General features: G+C 40.0%; 1 protein-coding gene across 2 annotated transcripts in view; it reads left to right on the top strand.

Annotated features, from left to right (window-relative positions):
* Window positions 1–17,594, top strand: part of SNX1 (sorting nexin 1) — a 38,290-nt gene that overhangs the window by 479 nt on the left and 20,217 nt on the right. Inside the window, exons 1-2 of one of the 2 annotated variants that reach the window (XM_077747400.1) lie at window positions 1,093–1,297; window positions 13,565–13,673. In XM_077747400.1, coding sequence (XP_077603526.1) covers window positions 1,139–1,297; window positions 13,565–13,673 — 268 coding nt within the window. In that variant the 5' untranslated portion in view covers window positions 1,093–1,138. Of the gene's footprint in view, window positions 1–1,092; window positions 1,298–13,564; window positions 13,674–17,594 lie in introns of those variants that run through there. The other variant, XM_077747409.1, reaches the window with a different exon arrangement.

Here is a 17,594-nt window from a genome sequence, read left to right as displayed (position 1 = left end):
CCGTCCATCCTTCCAGTCAAGTCTCAAACATTTGTTGGGCGCTTACTTTGCCAAATTTGGTCTACAGACGCCGAGAATACAGAGATTAGGAGGCGGCCCCTGCATTCAAACAGTTCATACATAGACCTGGGAGGAGCTAATCCCTCATGTTGAGGAATTTGCAATTAGAAACAAACCTTTTGTCAAACTTGATGGCAAATTTCATCTCTATTGAGAAGAAAAGATTACTTTGCAGAATTGCCCTATGCTAACATATTCCATTTATCTTTAAACTTTTGTTTATTGTCTGGCTGATTTAGACTTTAGTCTCACCAGACAAGTGAATAGTTTAGGCCCCAGGGAAATTTTGTTCAGAGTTTAAGAATGTCTCTGCCATCTATTCCACTTCACTCCACAGCAATTAAGAGGATAACCCTAACTGCCTTGTAACCAAATTTAGGGCACTAAGGCCTCACCTCCTGTAAGGCCTCCCAGCATCTCCAAGCATAACTGATATCCTCTTTCACTATGCTCCCAGAACAGATAGCACTGAACACTTTGAATTGTTCTTTTGCATGCCTGTCTCAGGTGTTTAGTGAGGCCGTTTATTTCTGTATCTCAAATGCATAGTAAAGTGCCAGGCACACAGTAGATATTCAACATGTATTTCTTGAATGAATTAACTAAATGTCCAAAAAATAAATGGCGAAACTTTACTGCAGCCTGTTGAAAGACATCAATGAAAAATATTTATTGAATCTCGGTGAGAGCACTGTGGTTGGCATAGGTTCGCGGCATGCAGAGTTTTCAAATTCTTTTATTCGAGCGACATCTTAAGAAGCCTGTTAGATAAAGCCATCCAGAACACAAAGAGCCCTAGGAATCAGAGCAGCCCCTACCTAGCTCCTCCTTTTCTGGCCCACTCTCCCCGCCCCAGTTAGGATTTCAGCGTTGCGACGCAGGGCTCGGATTTGATGGTCACAAGCGGTGAGCCGGCCTACCCCGCCCCCAACGGCTAGGCTCCGCCCTGCGCCCCAGCCCTGTGCGTCCCGCGGGGTTGGTCACGACGATCCCACTCCTCGTTCCTCTGGAACGTTTTGCTCGCGGCGCTCTCTCTCTATAAAGTTGTTGTTGCGGCTTCCGCCGCGGGTGGAGGAAGATGGCGTCGGGTGGTGGTGGTTGTAGCGCTTCCGAGAGACTCCCTCCACCTTTCCCTGGCTTGGAGCCAGAGTCCGAGGGGGCGGCCGGGGGGTCAGAACCCGAGGCTGGGGACAGCGACACCGAGGGGGAGGACATTTTCACCGGCGCCGCGGCAGCCGTGAGTTCGCACCCTTCGGGGTGACCGGCGGGCGGGCTCCCCAAAAGGGAAGAGAGGCTAAGCGAGGGTCGAAGAGGCTGGGCTGAGTGGGCCCGGCGAGACCTTGCGTTGGTGACGATGGTCTTGGCCTGGGGGCCGTTAACGAGTGCTAAGACGTAGGGGTCTGACTTAACAGGCCCATGGGGCCGACAGTGAAGAACGAGGGGTGTGGTGGCTTCGCCGACGTCCCTGACCGCGAAGAGCTGCCCAGGCCGGCATTTGGCCCTGCCTTGTGGTGACCCCAGGGACCCACGGGGCTGTTTTGTGGTGGTTTTCTGTCGGCTTGATTTTTAATAGGTCAGGATAAGGGGATGGAGTGCAGATCTTCCTTACCCTAACCTTACTGCTCCTAGGATGAATAGTGTTATCTGGAGTGGTTCAGAATGGCGACCCGCCCACAAATCCTTTCAATAGCTCAAAACATACCGTTAATTACCAAAGGCCCATTCTGGATTTAGTTTATAGGAGTTAGGTTGACTCCTGATCTCTAAGGAAAATCTTACCAGAACTACATAAACCACAAGCTTTGTTCTTTTTAAAGGGATGTACTAAAGTGTCTAAGTACCTTTGTGGGATCAGATCTGTAAATGTGAGGAGGAAATGGTATTTACCTTAGTAATATAATAAGAGGTGTTGGGAAAAACTGATCTTTATATGTGGAATGTGGAAATCAGTAATGTGTTCTGGAACCAGTGGAGATGTTTTGGACTGTTTTATAAGAATACTGACTCATACCACTTGGTACATTTCGTTCTAGTTGAAAACTTCAGTACTAGGTCTGTGAATTCATCTATTTTATCTTGGATAATACTTCTCTTCATAGTAGCTATTCAGTATATGAGTGACTAAATCAGCTTTAAGTTCTTTATGCAGCATGTGTCTGAAAAAGTTTGAAGCTTGTTTCATTTATGTCAGAAAGGGGCTAAGTTTCTAGGAAATATCTTTGGTGACATCTTTAGAATTTTCCTTTTACTGTATTCAGGAATTGAATTCATAATTCCATAATTGTTGATGCTAATATAACCATTTAAACTGTCTAATGAAGTCTCTGTTGTCTAAGAGATAGTTCTTTCTACTATTTTAGTCTTTATCTCATTTAAAACAAACTTTTGGTCTTTTTCTTTAATCACTCTTCCATAAGCTATGGAGAACAACTACTGTTAATAACTGCTGGGGTGGTAGACATTCCAACCGGAATATCTGAAAATAGAAACTCTGACAGTGAAAGTGACTGGTCCCATAGGCAAATGATGATTTATTTTTCAGAAAGGACCCTGGAAGGGTGATGAGTTATTTTCTAGAGTTTTCTAAAAAGTTGAAGAGGCTAGGATGTGATTGATCTCAGTTTATAGAGGCATCAATAGTTCTCTCTTGTAAGACTGTGATAGTACTTTGCCTAATTTCCAGCCAAAGAGAGGAGGAGGGAGTCAGAATTAATTTGTTCTACCACAGAGAGCATAATTATTTTTAGTTAGATTTTGATCCTGGAAAATTGAGTTGCTGAGGTAACTAAAATGCTACTTGGAATCCATTTCTTGAGCTGCCTGTTCTGGTGTTAATCTTCAGGAAACCAAGACTCCTCACTATTTAAACTGACTTTTTTGTTAAATAACCATTAAATACAAATTATATTCCAATAAATGTTTTCGTTGTGAGCTAGTGTAAGAAGATAGGGAATTGCCTGTGTCTTAAGGAATAACACTGAAGAACTGAATAAGAACAAGGGCTTTGAAGGCTGATTAAATCCATTCAGGGGCACCTGAGCGGCTTAATTAGTTAAGTGTCCAACTTCAGCTCAGGTCACGATATCACCATTAGGGAATTCTAGCCCCTCATCAGGCTCTCTGCTGTCAGTGCAGAAGAGAGGATCCGCTTCAGATCCTCTGTCTCCCTTTCTCTCTGCCCCTCCCCTGCTCAAGTTCTCTTTCTCTCTGTCACTCTCTCAAAAATAAAATAAACATTTAAAAAATCCATCCAGATTGTTACTTGGTCAGAGTACTTAATTACTTTGTATGGTTTCCTCACCCATAAAGTGTGAGTAATAGTAGTATTTATGGCACTGTTAATGTGAGGATTAAATTAGAATACTTGTGAAACGCTTGTGAAACAGTTGAATATTGTAAGCTGTTATTACTCTAAGATTCAAAAAACCCACAGAATCTAATAATGGATTAGAAAAGTTACGTGTATAGTTTATCAAAATCAAACCACTAATAAGATTGGTTTGGTTAGGTAAACGTCATCCAAGAAGGCACTTAATGACTTCAGTAGCACCTTATTAAGTTTACCTTCATAGTGTGTTTTGTTGGGTGTTGGAGGCAAAGGAGGGATATTAAAAATTGGGAAGGTGAGGCATATAAAATTTAAAATAATTTATGATATGCATGTAATTTCCTGGACAGTGATGTAACAGCTGCTGTTGTTAATCATCCCATCTGCTCTTTTTTTAGAGCCCAAGAGGTTTTGTTAATATGGTAATAAACGTATGAATTATAATCAAAAGAGCAGTCCATGACATGCATTTCAGAATCTACAAACCAATTACTAATGGAATAGACTGGAGTTAAAAGGATTATTAAAACAAATCTGAAATCACTGTCTAAGATTGAAAGCCACCTGGGAAGTATCTTAAAATGATTCTTAAGGATACCTAAGACCTGAGGCTCCTGGGTGGCTCAAGTCAGTTAAGTGTCTGACTCCTGGTTTCAGCTCAGTTGTGATGGTTTGTGAGTTTGAGTCCCATGTCAGGCTCTGCACTGACAGCTGCTTGGGATTCTTCCTTTCCCTCTTTCTCTGCCCCTCTCACCCTCTCTCTGCCCCTCCCCTCTCAAAAATAAATAAAAGTTAAAAAGTTTTTTAATAAAATAAATTTAAAAAGAATACCTAAGATCTTATCGTCTTTCTGCTTCTTACTTTTTGGGCCTATAAATAAAAAGATCTAAAATTCTAAATACATTATCTGAAATTTTTAAAAAAATTTTTTAATGTTTGTTTATTTTTGAGAGACAGAGCATGAGCAGGGAAGAAGCAGAGAGGGAGACACAGAATCCGAAGCAGGCTCCAGGCTCTGGGCTGTCAGCACAGAGCCTGATGCAGGGCTCGAACCCACAAACTGTGAGGTCATGACCTGAGCCAAAGTTGGAGGCTCCACTTGACTGAGCCACCCAGGTGCCCCTATTATCTGAATGTTTGATTGGACTGAGTCTAGATATGTATCTTTTTAGTTAAAAACTTTCTGGGATAAGATTAGTTTTTCCCCTTACTCAAATGAGAGAGCAAGTTTTTTGGCCCTCCTAAATTTGAATATTATGTTAAAAGATTAAATGGCGTATGTATTTTTATGCCTCATTTGACCTCAGTGGTCTTACTTGTATACTTCTAAAACTGAATGATAGAATTGAAGCAAGTGTTTTATTTACCCTCCCAGGAGTTCTTATATGCCCATCTCTTTTTAGCAGTGTGCCAGGACTGCAATTAGATCTGCCCTGTAAATGAAGAGAGCTGTGGAGGCTTTTCTCATGCTAAGAGGAAGAAGGAAAACAGATAAATGATAACCTCACTTCAGATTGTGGCCAAATCTGGTAACTACTTCCAGAGGTCCATCAGACAAAGTAGAATTAGTATTTTCCCAATACTCTTATTCTTGCATTGAAACCCTAGAAATTACAGAAATAGGAAGAATAAAATAGAATAAAGAAGAAATAGGAAGAGGCTTGAAAAGTCATATATTGAATAATTAGTCTTTGATTAATCAAGACTTATTTACGTTTTCTCTTTGGTATATAAGACTAAAGAACAGGGGCACCTGGGTGGCTCAGTCGGTTAAGCAGCTGACTACGGCTCAGGTCATGATCTCTTGGTTTGTGGGTTCAAGCCCCACATTGGGCTCTGGGCTGACAGCTCAGAGCATGGAGCTTGCTTCAGATTCTGTGTTTCCCTCTCTCTCTGCCCTCCCCTGCTCACGTTCTGTCTCTCAAAAATAAATATTTTTTAAAAATTTAGAAAAAAGACTAAAGAACATTATGACTCTTATCTGTGTTCAAAGTCATAGATAGCAAGTGGTTTCTGATTGACCATGTTGTATAGACTACAGTGAATTATATAACTTGTGTATTAATATTTAGATAGGAAAGGACATGTTATTTTTAGAACCCAGCCCTGCATCTGTGATCAATATAACATGTATCCTGAGGGAGAATAAATCAGGGTTTTTTTTATTGTGTGTAAAACATACAACAAAATTTACCCTCATAACCTTTTTAATTGTACTGTTAAATAGTGTTAACTATACTCACATTTATATGCAGCGGATCTCCAGACGTTTTTCATTTTGCAATTCTGAAACTCAATACCCATTAAATGGAAACTCTCCTTTTTCCCCTCCCCCAAACCCCTGGCAACCACCATTCTATATTCTGTTCCTATGAATTTGACTACTTTGGATAATCTCATATAAGCAGAATTGATGCAGTATTTGTTCTTTTGTATCTGGCTTATTTCACTTAGCATAATGTCCTCAAGGTTCATCTATGTTATAGCATACATCAGAATTTCCTTTAAAAAAATTTTTTTTTAATGTTTTATTTATTTATTTCTGAGAGAGAGAGAGACTAAGAGTGTGAGCAGGGGAGGGTCAGAGAGAGAGAGAGAGACAGAATCTGAAGCAGGCTCCAGGCTCTGAGCTGTCAGCACAGAACCCGACGCGGAGTTCGACCCCATGAACCATAAGATCATGACCTGAGCCGAAATCAAATGCTTAACTGACTGAGCCACCCAGTGCCCCAGAGAAATTCCTTTTTAAAGCTGAATAATATTCTATTGTATATATGTTTATACCACATTTTGTTCATCCATTCATTCCTCAGGGGACATTTCGGTCACTTCTACCTCTTGGCTCTTGTGAATAGTGCTGCCAGAACATGCATATGTAAATATCTTTTCAAGACCCTGCTTTCAGTTCTTTTATATATACCCAGAAGTGGGATTGCTGGATCATATCATACTTCTATTTTTAATTTTTTTTTAAACTTTAGAGAGCAAGTGGGTAAGAAGGGCAGAGGGAGAGAAAGAATCCCAAGCAGGCTCCTGTTCAGCATGGAGCCTGACATGGGACTCTGAACTGACCGAGCCACCCAGGCACCCCTATTTTTAATTTTTTGAGGAACCTCCCTACTATTTTCCATAACATCACTGTTTTACAATCCCCAAACCATTTTATTTCCTTTTGTGTGCTTATAGGATAACTTCTTTAGATCTGGACAGAATTTGGTAGTTTTATTAAAAGCCCTAAAGAGATTGGTCATTTATCTGGCTAATATTTTAATTCTCTTCTGCAAAATGCATGATGGCTGTTCCCAAGGATCTAACATGTCCTCAGTAAATTTCTTGATAATACCATTTCTCTATTCTTAATCAGACTTAATGAAAGTTAATCTATGTAACATTATTTTTAAACAATGGTTTATTGCCTAGTTTCTTTAGCTAATGGTGTAGTTATAACAGAGTCATAATTAAGTGTTCCTCTAATGTGTAGTATTTTCTATAGGCATATTGTCTCAAACACTTGTTTTTGGAGATAACATCATGTTAGGTTATCATATTTGGTATTAAAAGATCAGTAATTGAAACATTTTTCACACAGGTCTATTACATATGTTCTTGAAAAAGTCAGCAACTGGTGTTAAATCCAAAGATTCATTTTAATGCTCAGCTCAAATTGTAAGCAAGTTTACTTCTAGAAGTTTAGATTTTCTTGTAGTACACAGAGTCATTAATTTCTTGATCGTAGAATTGTGCTAGCAGTTAAGCTAGCTTCCAAGGTTATGCAGGAAAAGCTAACAAAAGTATTTACAAAGCACTTTTGGAGATAGAGAACTTTTAAAGATGATTAATAACTTAAAATTTATTTAAAATTTGAGTTTGGGGCTTATGAGAGAAGCAATAAAGGTGGCAGTCAGACTTCTGGTTTCTTTAGAGAGTTGCTGCTCCTTTGCTTATTCAGGTGTTAGGGTAGTTCTGATGATCTCGCCGTTTGTGAATTTTTTGGTTGGGAGGGGAAAGAGGAAAAAGAGCACTCCAGTTTCCCTGTCTTGGTCCTCATAGCTCTCCACACTCTTGAGTAACTGTTAGCATAAATAAATCATGAGTAGTTGACAGTTACTAGAGCAAGTAGCCATAAGAATCTCATCTCCAGGAAAAGCCTGTTGCTCAACTTTTTCTGGCGTATTCTCTTGCTTAGTCAGATGGACAGCTGGAACTTCATTCTGCTTTCAGAGCAGATTTGAACTGGGTTTGCTTTTTCAAAATAGAAGTTAATGCACTCATTAGAACTCTGACCCTACTGCTGTTTTCTGAGCCTGAGTTATATTAGTTTGAAAACCAATAAGTTTAGTAGGGAAATTACACCAGAAAATTCAGTAGATTTTCTGTAGCTAAATTTTGGTAGATGATGGTATGCCCTTTCACTTTGAGGTCTCTCATTTTCCCCACCCTTCCAACTTCCCCTTTTCTATTTTCATAGTCTCAGAGGGAGTAGTTCAGAGGTTCTTTACCTTTTCTGTGTCATAGACCCATTAGCAGTCCAGTGAAGTCTGTGGATCCATTCTCAGAATTTTAAATGTATAAAATACATAAGATTACAAAGGAAACCAGTTACACAGAAATGCAGTTAGCAAAAGCTTAAAACAATTTTATATTAGTAATGTGATTTTTAATGCTTTACATAGTAAGATCTAAGGATAGGTGTAAAAACTACCATAATTTTTTTGATGTTTATTTTTGAGAGAGAGCAGAGAAGGGGCAGAGAGAAGGAAAGGGTGGACAGAGGATCCCAAGAAGGCTCTGTGCTGACAGCAGAGAACCCAGCGCGGGGCTCAAATTCTTCAACCGTGAAATCATGACCTGAGCCGAAGGTGGATGCTCAACCAACTGAGCCACCCAGGCACCCCCACCATAATTACTTTGTAAATAGAGCTGGGCATAAATGATTCTTTGAGAACTATAACAACCGTAATGTCAAATAAAATTATCTGATTTCTATTAGTTACAGTCTCAAGTATTGTTATTATTATAATGTTGGCTGTCTTTGTAACTGAAGAAAATGCTGAATTTCAATTAGAGGTTATTAGTGAAAATGAAATTGTAATTTTATCTCCACCGTAGTTCACAGATACCTTCTGAATTCCCTTGCTTTAACTCCTTAAGCTGTTAAAAGGGGTAATATTGTGAAATCATTTGGGTTAATCAAATATTTAACCAGCTTGTAAACCAAGATGCACCCTATTCCCAAATCCAATGGACACTAATTTCCATTCTCCCAAGTACAGAAGCTTTTACAGCATCTGTGTCATTTTTGAAACATGGTGTGGGAGAGGAGTCATTGCCTGTGGTAAGTAAAATTGCTGCCTCCCTAAAATGCCCACATCCTAATCCCAGAAGCTGTGAATGTATTAAGTTACAGACAGCAAAGAATGATTAAGTTTGGAGATGGAATTACGGCTTCTAATCAGCTGATCGTTAGGTAGAGAAATTAGCCTAGGTTGTCTGAATGAACCCAGTTTAATGGCAAGGATCCTTTAAAAATGAAAGTGTCAGAAAGTAACTATGGAAAAAGTATCTACAGAAGAGAGGTACAGAGAGATGCAACCATTGTTAGCTTTGAAGATGGGGAAGTAGGCCATCAGCAAAGAAATGTGGGTAGCTTTTAGAATCTAGAAAGATCAAGGCAACAGATTCACCCCTAGAACCTCCACAAAGGATCATAGCCATGGTAACACCTTGATTTTAGCCCAGTGAGACCTATATTCTAAACAACTGTAAGATAGTAAATTTGCATTGTTTAAGCTGTTAAATTTGTGTTACACTAGTGATAGAAAATGAATACATTGTGCCACTTAACTTGTTTTTCTATGGAAGTAGAGGTGGCAAATGGATCAGTATTTCATGCCCAGGTCTTTGAGGGTGATTTTTAAAGACTTTGTGATTGCCCTGTTATGTTGGGTATAACTTCTGGGCATGGCTTTTTCCTAATTATCCTTGCCTTGTTACATTAGTATGATCACACGATTCTGTAGCTCTGTCTTGCGTTACTAAATTTTTTTTTCTGCCAGAAAATTAGTACTCTAGTTCCCCAGAATCACAGTTACCTTAGTTTTTAAAATAGATTCAACCATGGATCAAGAAGATGTGGTTTATCTATACAATGGAATACTACATGGCAATGAGAAAGAATGAAATCTGGCTATGTGTAGCAACATGGATGGAACTTGAGTATGTTATACTGAGTGAAATAAATCAATCAGAGAAGGACAGATACCATATGTTTGCATGTATAGGAGGATTAGGAGGAACTTAACGGAGGACCATGGGGGAGAAGAAGGGGAAAAATAGTGGGAGAGAGGGGGGGAGGCAAACCATGAGAGTCCCTTGAATGCCGAGAACAAACTGAGAGCTGATGGGGGTGGGGGTGGGGGCAGGGGGGTGATGGGCATGGAGGAGGGCACTTGTGGGGATGAGCACTGGGTGTTATATGGAAACCAACTTGACAATAAACTATTTTTAAAAAGTAAAAATAAAATAGATTCAACCTCTGAATGCCTTTGAGGGTTTTAAAAGTACTACTTTTGAGGTCCCTTGAATAGTGCAAGGCTTCTGCATGGAGCAAAGAGCAGTTGAGCAATATAAGAAAGAATCAACAACTGGTTACCCTAAAGGAAAGTTACCCAAAATCACAGTAGTAGTTTTCAGGACTGAATGGCTTTGTCACTGTGAAGGATAGCAAACCCGGGTGTGTCCTTCCCTGAGATAAGAATATTGTGTTAGTGGCCTGGCCTCATGGTTTGAGGATGGTAATTGGTGAGGAATACCTATTTGCTCTTAGCACAATTGCTGTCACTGCAGATCTTTCTAGTGCCTCTCTGAGGGTTGAAGTAGGCTGTCTGTGTACCTTGTAATTATAAACAGAAGTACTTGAACTTTTAAACAGGTTATCAGTGGAACGACCTGCTAAAATTAATAGCCAGAAGGATGCAGCAAGCGTTGGATATGCTAGCCTAGGCTTCTGTCACCAAAGAAAGAATGCCTCCTTTATTTCAGCAAAGGAGAAGGTGGGGGGACAGGGAAGTAGGCAAGGGCTGTTGTCTTACTTTACTAACTATATCACAGCCATACTGTTTTCATCACAGAAAATAGTTTTATCTATTGCCTAGAAATTTAGCCCCCTTCAAACAGATGGAGGGACGCCTAGGTGGCTCAGTCGGTTAAGCGTCCAACTTTGACTCAGATCATGAACTTGTGCTTCAAACTCCATGTCAGAGTCTGTGCTGACCGCTCAGAGCCTGGAGCCTGCTTTGGATTCTGTGTCTCCCTCTCTCTTTTCCTCCCCAACTCTCACTCTGTCTCTCTCTCTCTCTCTCTCTCTCTCAAAAATAAATAAAATTTTTTTTTAAAAAGTTAGTTTTGTGATTTACTGACAAGAAGCTTTTAAAATATAAATTATAAAGCAAAGCTTATTTTTAGTATTCAGTTTGCAATTCAGCGTAATCAAGTGCCTCCCCCCCACCCCAAATGAGTCCTTCCTGAAATTTTAACTGTTGATTCAGAATTAGGTTTTTTATTTTTTTAAAGTTTATTCATTTATTTACTGAGAGAGAGTAAGAGAAAGAGAGAGAGAGAATCCCAAGTAGGCTCTGCACTGTTAGCTGCAGGGCTCAAACCCACAAACTGAAATCATAATCTGAGCTGAAATCAAGAGTCTGACCCTTAACTGACTGAGCCACCCAGACCCCCCCCCCATTAGCTTTTTAATATAAACTATACCTTCATAATACTGATTGAAGATTAGACTTTTGGGATGCCTGGATGCCTCAGTTGAGCGTACAACTTCAGCTCAGGTCATGAGGTCTCTCAGTTCTCAGGTTTCGTGCTCTGCGTTGAGCACTCTGCTAATAGCTCAGAGCCTGGATACTGCTTCAGATTCTCTATCTCCCTCTCTCTGCACCTCCCCTGCCCACACCTACTCTCTCACAGAAAAAAACATTATATCCCAATGAAATAATCAGATGTGGACGTACATATAGGGATGAGTGTCATAGCTTTATTTGTGATGATAAAAACCTGTAAACTCTAAGTGTCCCTTTTTAGAGAGATGACTATGTTGTGGATACCCCTACAATAGAGAGTGAAATCACTAAAAGTGCAAATTTTCTTCAACTTTTGATGACATGAAAAAATACTCAGATAGTGGGGGGGTGCGGGGAAGAGAATACAAAGGTTTACACACATAGAAGATTAATTTTGTAAAAGAATTGCAGAGGAAAGAAATGGGTAGCAAATACAGTAATCAGTCTATCTTCAGCTTTCTTTGAACTCATCTGGGAGTAGTTTGATTTGGAGGATGGAATCCCAGAATATATCTGAGGAGTTTTCTGTTCTCACAGGTAGTTGTTACCTAGCATACCTGGTATACTTAGAGCACATGTCTTTGTGCTAGTCAAGTGACTTATTGTTTATGCTTAAAATGGAGTCTGGCGGGGGAAGAGAGACAGGTTGCCATGCTCCACTTATCTTTGGCGTGTCCTATTCATCTGGATCTGTCTTGTCTGATTATTATAAGGAAAGGCAGGCTGCTGTTCTAGCATTACTCCACAAACTGTTCTTAGTCTTTGGTAAGTCTCTGGTAGTCTGTGGTAAAAATGGTAAATTATAACCTGTGCCTTTCCTGTTGCTTTAGTCTCCCTGATGAACTAGTAAATTACATTTGGATGTGTGTATATGTATGTATGTGTGTGTGTATACATATATATCCTTAATGTGCCTTAAGCTCTAATCTCTCCTAGATCTCTGTTTGAAAGTGACTGGTATCCGTGATATCCCTGAATCCATGGGGTTTGAATTAAAAGAAATCAGATGGCTTTTTTGAGATCCCTATACTGTACAAGAGCACAGTTGTATGTATAGAAAGGAAATGTGTGTATGTAGGAAAGTAGCTGGCCTATGAGACAAAAGGGAACTGTAGATTTGGTTTTGCCCTATTATTTGTTGTCTTTGTCTCAGCAGTAATTTTTTTGTTGTTTTAACCACCTAGAAAACAGGGTCACTGTCTCTGAGTTGGTATAACATTTAAGCATATGCAACTGAGTATTCATTAAACTTTTATTAATATAGAGAAGTTTCACTGGGAGCACTGTTTGTTAAAATAAATCTACATATTGGTAACAGTTTCTTTGCCTGCGGGTGGCCCCAATATTGAGATTGAGCTGTTTGTGTGGCAAATTCAGAGTACCCATTAGATCTGTCATTTTACTTTGTTCTGTTGGATCAGAAAAAGCCTGTTTCTGAGGAACAAACTCCCTCAGATTTGTTAAGGAAATGTTTCATAAAAGATTCCTTAAGTCAGGTCTTTTAACTGATTTGGCCTTGGGGTCTGACTTCAAAATGGTGTAATACCACACCATGGCTTTTGAAGCCAGATTCCCAGCATTCTCTTCATGTTCTGCACAATCCAGCTTTGTTCCCTCTAGTACCGATCTGGGGCCACACCCAATCCTTGTTTGAGGGTGATCACTGAGCTTTTGATAAAGGCCATTAACTGACTGTATTTTTACCATGTGTCCAGGAGGCTAATCGTGACTGGTCTTTATTCTGCTAGCCTGGCATGGGTGTGGTTGAAAATTGTGTAATTTAGGGATAGATAAGTTGTATTTATGAACAGGATTAGATATAAAGTGTCATACCCTCCTTTGCCTGACAGGGAGTCAGTAATATCTGCATAACTGGGTTTTTGTGAACAGTTTAGCCATGGCCATACTGTAAGCCAGGATCAGAGCTTTAATTCTGCACTCCAATGTGGTGTACTGGTCACTAGAATGTGCTCAATCAGCATTTGAAAGAATAAAGGTCGTCAAGGGAGAAGGAGAAATGCATTTGGATAGGTTCTTTTGAAAATTATCTTGTGTACACATACCCATGTCAGTATCATGTGCTTTGGGGTAGGGCATTTCAGCAAGGTTATGGTGTTAGAAATTAACCCTGAAATGTGTGAGTTTATGTTAGCTCTGATTACTTGGGCAGCACTTAGATCACTAATGATGATTTGCTGCATATTGAACTGAGTTGTGAGCCAGTCTTCCCCTAAAAACCTGTGGGTGTGATTGAGGAATGCATTAAAAGTCATTTTCTAGGTTTGTTTTTAATGGTACTGTTTTATTCACAGTATTGCTTTGTTTTCAGAGTAAGCCCCAGTCTCCAAAGAGAGTTGCTTCCCTTCCCATCAACAATGGCTCCAAAGAAAATGGGATCCATGAGGAACAAGACCAAGAACCACAGGATCTCTTTGCAGGCAAGTATGGTCTCATAACTTATACTAGAAGTCTTCTAAGTTACCGAGTTATAAACAAGCAAGATGTATACTGGAAACATAACTCCACATAAGGATATGATTATGGAGAATTCGAAATCATGTAGAATATAGTCCCTGCAATCAAGATTCTGACAGGTTGAAGGAGTAAGACATAAACATACAGATAGAGTTAGAAAAGCTACTAAACAATATAAATGAGGCAAGAAGAATGCTAGAAATACCAAGTCTCAAATCTTTGAGATCAGACTTTAGACTTTTATGACCAAGACTCAGTAAGAATTACATTTTGTGTCATAATCCAAAATATATACATGCTTATATAAAATTGAAACAAAGTTTTATTAAATGACTTGCCTTTATAATACAATCTGAAATTTTCTATTGTTTCTCCTTTTTTTTTTTTAAATGCTATTTGCAACCCATTGAATGGATTTCATAGTTCACCAATGAGCCACAGCCTGCGGTTTGAAAAACATTAGTATAGTGTGGGGTTTCTTTCTTCTTCTTCTTCTTCTTCTTTTTTTTTTTTTTTAAGTTTTTTCTTTTTAAACGTTTATTCATTTTTGAGAGATGGAGAGAAACAGTGTGAGTTGGGGAGGGGCAGAGAGAGAAAGAGGGATACATAGAATCTGAAGCAGACTGCAGGCTCTGAGCTTCTGTCAGCAAAGAGCCGGATGAGGGGCTTGAGCTCAAGAACCGTGAGAACATGACCTGAGCTGAAGTCGGACACCTAACTGACTGAGCCACCCAGGCGCCCCTGGTGTGGGGTTTCTTAACCTTGGCACTTTTAACTCTTTGGGCCCAATAACTGTTTTTTGAGAGGGCCTCCCTGTTTTCAGCAAGGGGTAATTTTGTCCCCCAGAAGACACTTGGTAATAATGAGAGCTAGTTTTGGTTGTCACACTTGGGAATACTATTGGTGTCTGGTGGATCGACGCTGTAAATGCTGCTAAAAACCTTGTAATACACGAGACAGCCCCTTACAAAAAATTGTCCAGCTCAAAATGTCAATAGTGCCCACACTGAGACACTCTGGTCTAGAGTGACCTTGGAAGACTTCCTGGAAGAAGCAGGATTTATGTAGGAGGAAAAGGAGAAATATTACAAATGGTTGGCCAGGTATGTTCAAGAGCCAGTCAATAAACTTGGACCAGAGCAGAGGGTTCTTAGAGAAGCCATGGAAGATAATGCTTGAAATGTAGTTTAGGAGGCTTTTAGACATCAATAATAATTATAGTTTGAATTTTCATCCTACTGTCAGTTAAGAGCCACTGGCCATTTTGAATAAAGAAAGTGATATCAGGGACACCTGGGTGGCTCAGTTAAGTGTTTGACTCCTGATTTTGGCTCTGGTCCTCATCTCCCAGGTCATGGGTTCAAGCCCCATGTTGGGCTCCCTGCTGACCGTGCAGAACCTGATTGGGATTTTCTCTCTCTGCTCCTCCCCTACTTGCACATGCACTTTCTCTCAAAATAAATAAACTTATCAAAAAAATGAAGTGATTTGCGTAAAGTAATGTTTTAAGAAGACTGGTCTAGTGGAATTACTGTATAAAATGGATTGCAGTAAAGAAAAACTAGATACTTCAGAAGGCATTTAACAAATTTGTTTAAGAATGAAATGACAGGGCGCCTGGGTAGTTCACTCATTAAGCATCTGACTTGGGCTTAGTTGATGATCTCATGATTATTGAGTTTGAGTCCCACATCAGATGATTTCAAGCCCCATTTCAGGTGAGCCCTGCTTCATTCTCTCTCTCTCTCTCTCTCTCTCTCTCTGCCCTCTGCTCACTTGCACCCTCTCTCTCTCAAAAAAAAAAAAAAGAAGAAGAAGAAGAAAAAGAAAAGAAAAAAGAATGAAATGGCAATGACTGAAAATAAGAGGATATAAGTGGGAAGGGAAAGGTGAAAACTTTTCGAAAGAGAAATCAACAAAATTTGGTGTTGGTGTTAGTGACTGGATGTAATGGACATCCAAAAATGGGAATTGAAGATGGAGTCAAAGGTTTCAAGTCCAAAGATTAAGAAGAAAATGAGCATTTTGAGAACTCCATTCTGAAAGAAGAAACTGGCTTTGAGGGAAAAGTGAGTTTGGGTTTTAGATATTTTAAATTCGAAAATGCAAAGGGAAATGCCCAGGAGGTGATTGGAATTGTGGTACTGTGCCTGGGGAGAGAGGGAAGAACTGGACACACAGGAGTTGTTTTCCTGGAATGAGCTCCTCAGAGAAGAGTGGTGAGGAAAGGGAGACCTGCGAGGGCAGAGGGTAGCATCTGGGGACGGTCCTCTCATTAGAACTCTGGCAGTAAATTTAAAAGACATGAAAGTGGGGCGCCTGGGTGGCTCACTCGGTTAAGTGTCCGACTTCGGACTTCGGCTCAGGTCATGATCTCGCGTTTCGTGAATTTGAGCCCTATGTCGAGCTCTGTGCTGACATCTCAGAGTCTGGAGCCTGCTTCAGATTCTGTGTCTCCCTCTCTCTCTGCCTCTCCCCCGCTTACACTCTATCTCTTTCAAAATAAATAAACATTAAAAAACATTTTTTAAGACCGGAAAGAGAAGTTATAAGGACTTTAATGATTTATTAGAAGATTTTCCAATTCCCTTTATCTCTGAAATGTAAAGTGTACACTGTTCATTCTGGTAGTAATTGTTTTGGATCAAGTTACTGGAGGAGAAATGCAATTATGTAATGAATTATCTTTAGTTATATGGCAGGTTAAAAGGTTTTTTTCTCTCTCTGGGTCCTTAACATTCATATTATCTTTGCTTATAAGAAGAACTTGAAATCTTAGTGTGACTGACTTAACCCCATGGCTGGATTTTGTGTACCTGAACATGTAGGAAATCTTTATCACAGACATATTTATGAATAACGAAGATTGTGATTTATTTCGATCTGCTACTGCTTTCATAAGCAGCCAATACCTGCCTCATTACTAAGAAAGGAACATAAGACATCTGCAGAAAGGAATACCTATAATGAGACATTTGGTTTAGGACTTGAGTACCTTCTCAGGTGTTTTAGATATTGATTGTGGAGATTTAAATGTTCTGGTTTTGTTTTCTGCATGATTAGTTCAGTGACAATCTGAGTGTCTGTGATGGAGCACAAAGGTTTTTCCATTACTCTTGTCAGAAGTTCAGAGAAAAAAGCACCTTTCTTTAAAATTTTTAATTTTTATTTTAGAGAGAGGACACATAAGCAGGGGAGAAGGGCAGAGGGAGAGAGACAGAGACAGAGACTCTCAAGCAGCCTCCATTTCAGCAAGGAGCCCAACATAGGGCACAGTCCCATGATACTGGGACCATGACCTGAGCTGAAATCAAGAGTCAGACACTCAGCCGACTGAGCCACCCAGGTACCCTGGGAAGAAAGAAAAACAAAACAAAACAAAAACATTTTCTAATGTAAGTGTAGGCATCTTTGTCACATGAATATCAGTAAAAGATACACAACCCTTCAGAGGCTTTCAGTAGCACTTAATAAGTGAGGTTTTTTTTTATTAAAAAAATTTTTTTTAATGTTTATTTATCTTTGAGACCTAGAGACAGAGTATGAACAGGCAAGGGGCAGAGAGAGAGGGGGACACCGAATCTGAAGCAGGGTCCAGGCTCTGAGCGGTCAGCACAGGGCTTGAACTCACAAACCATGAGATCACGACCTGAGCCAGAATTGGACGCCCAACTGACTGAGCCACCCAGGCTCCCCCGAAAGGTTTAAAATAAGTACTTCCAGGGTGCATGGGTGACTTAGTAAGTTAAGCATATGACTTCCGGCTCAGGTCATGATCTTGCAGATTGTGGGTTCAAGCTCTGCATCAGGCTCTGCACTGACTGTGCAGAGCCTGCTTGGGATTTTCCTCCCCTCCCCCCTCCTTTCCCCTCACCCCTCCCCCT

The sequence above is a fragment of the Crocuta crocuta genome, unplaced genomic scaffold, assembly GCF_008692635.1.
Source record: "Crocuta crocuta isolate KB4526 unplaced genomic scaffold, BGI_CrCroc_1.0 scaffold130, whole genome shotgun sequence".
Taxonomy (NCBI): Eukaryota; Metazoa; Chordata; class Mammalia; order Carnivora; family Hyaenidae; genus Crocuta; species Crocuta crocuta.
The sequence above is the reverse complement of the archived record's forward strand: the minus strand, read 5'-3'. Positions and strand labels throughout refer to the sequence as shown.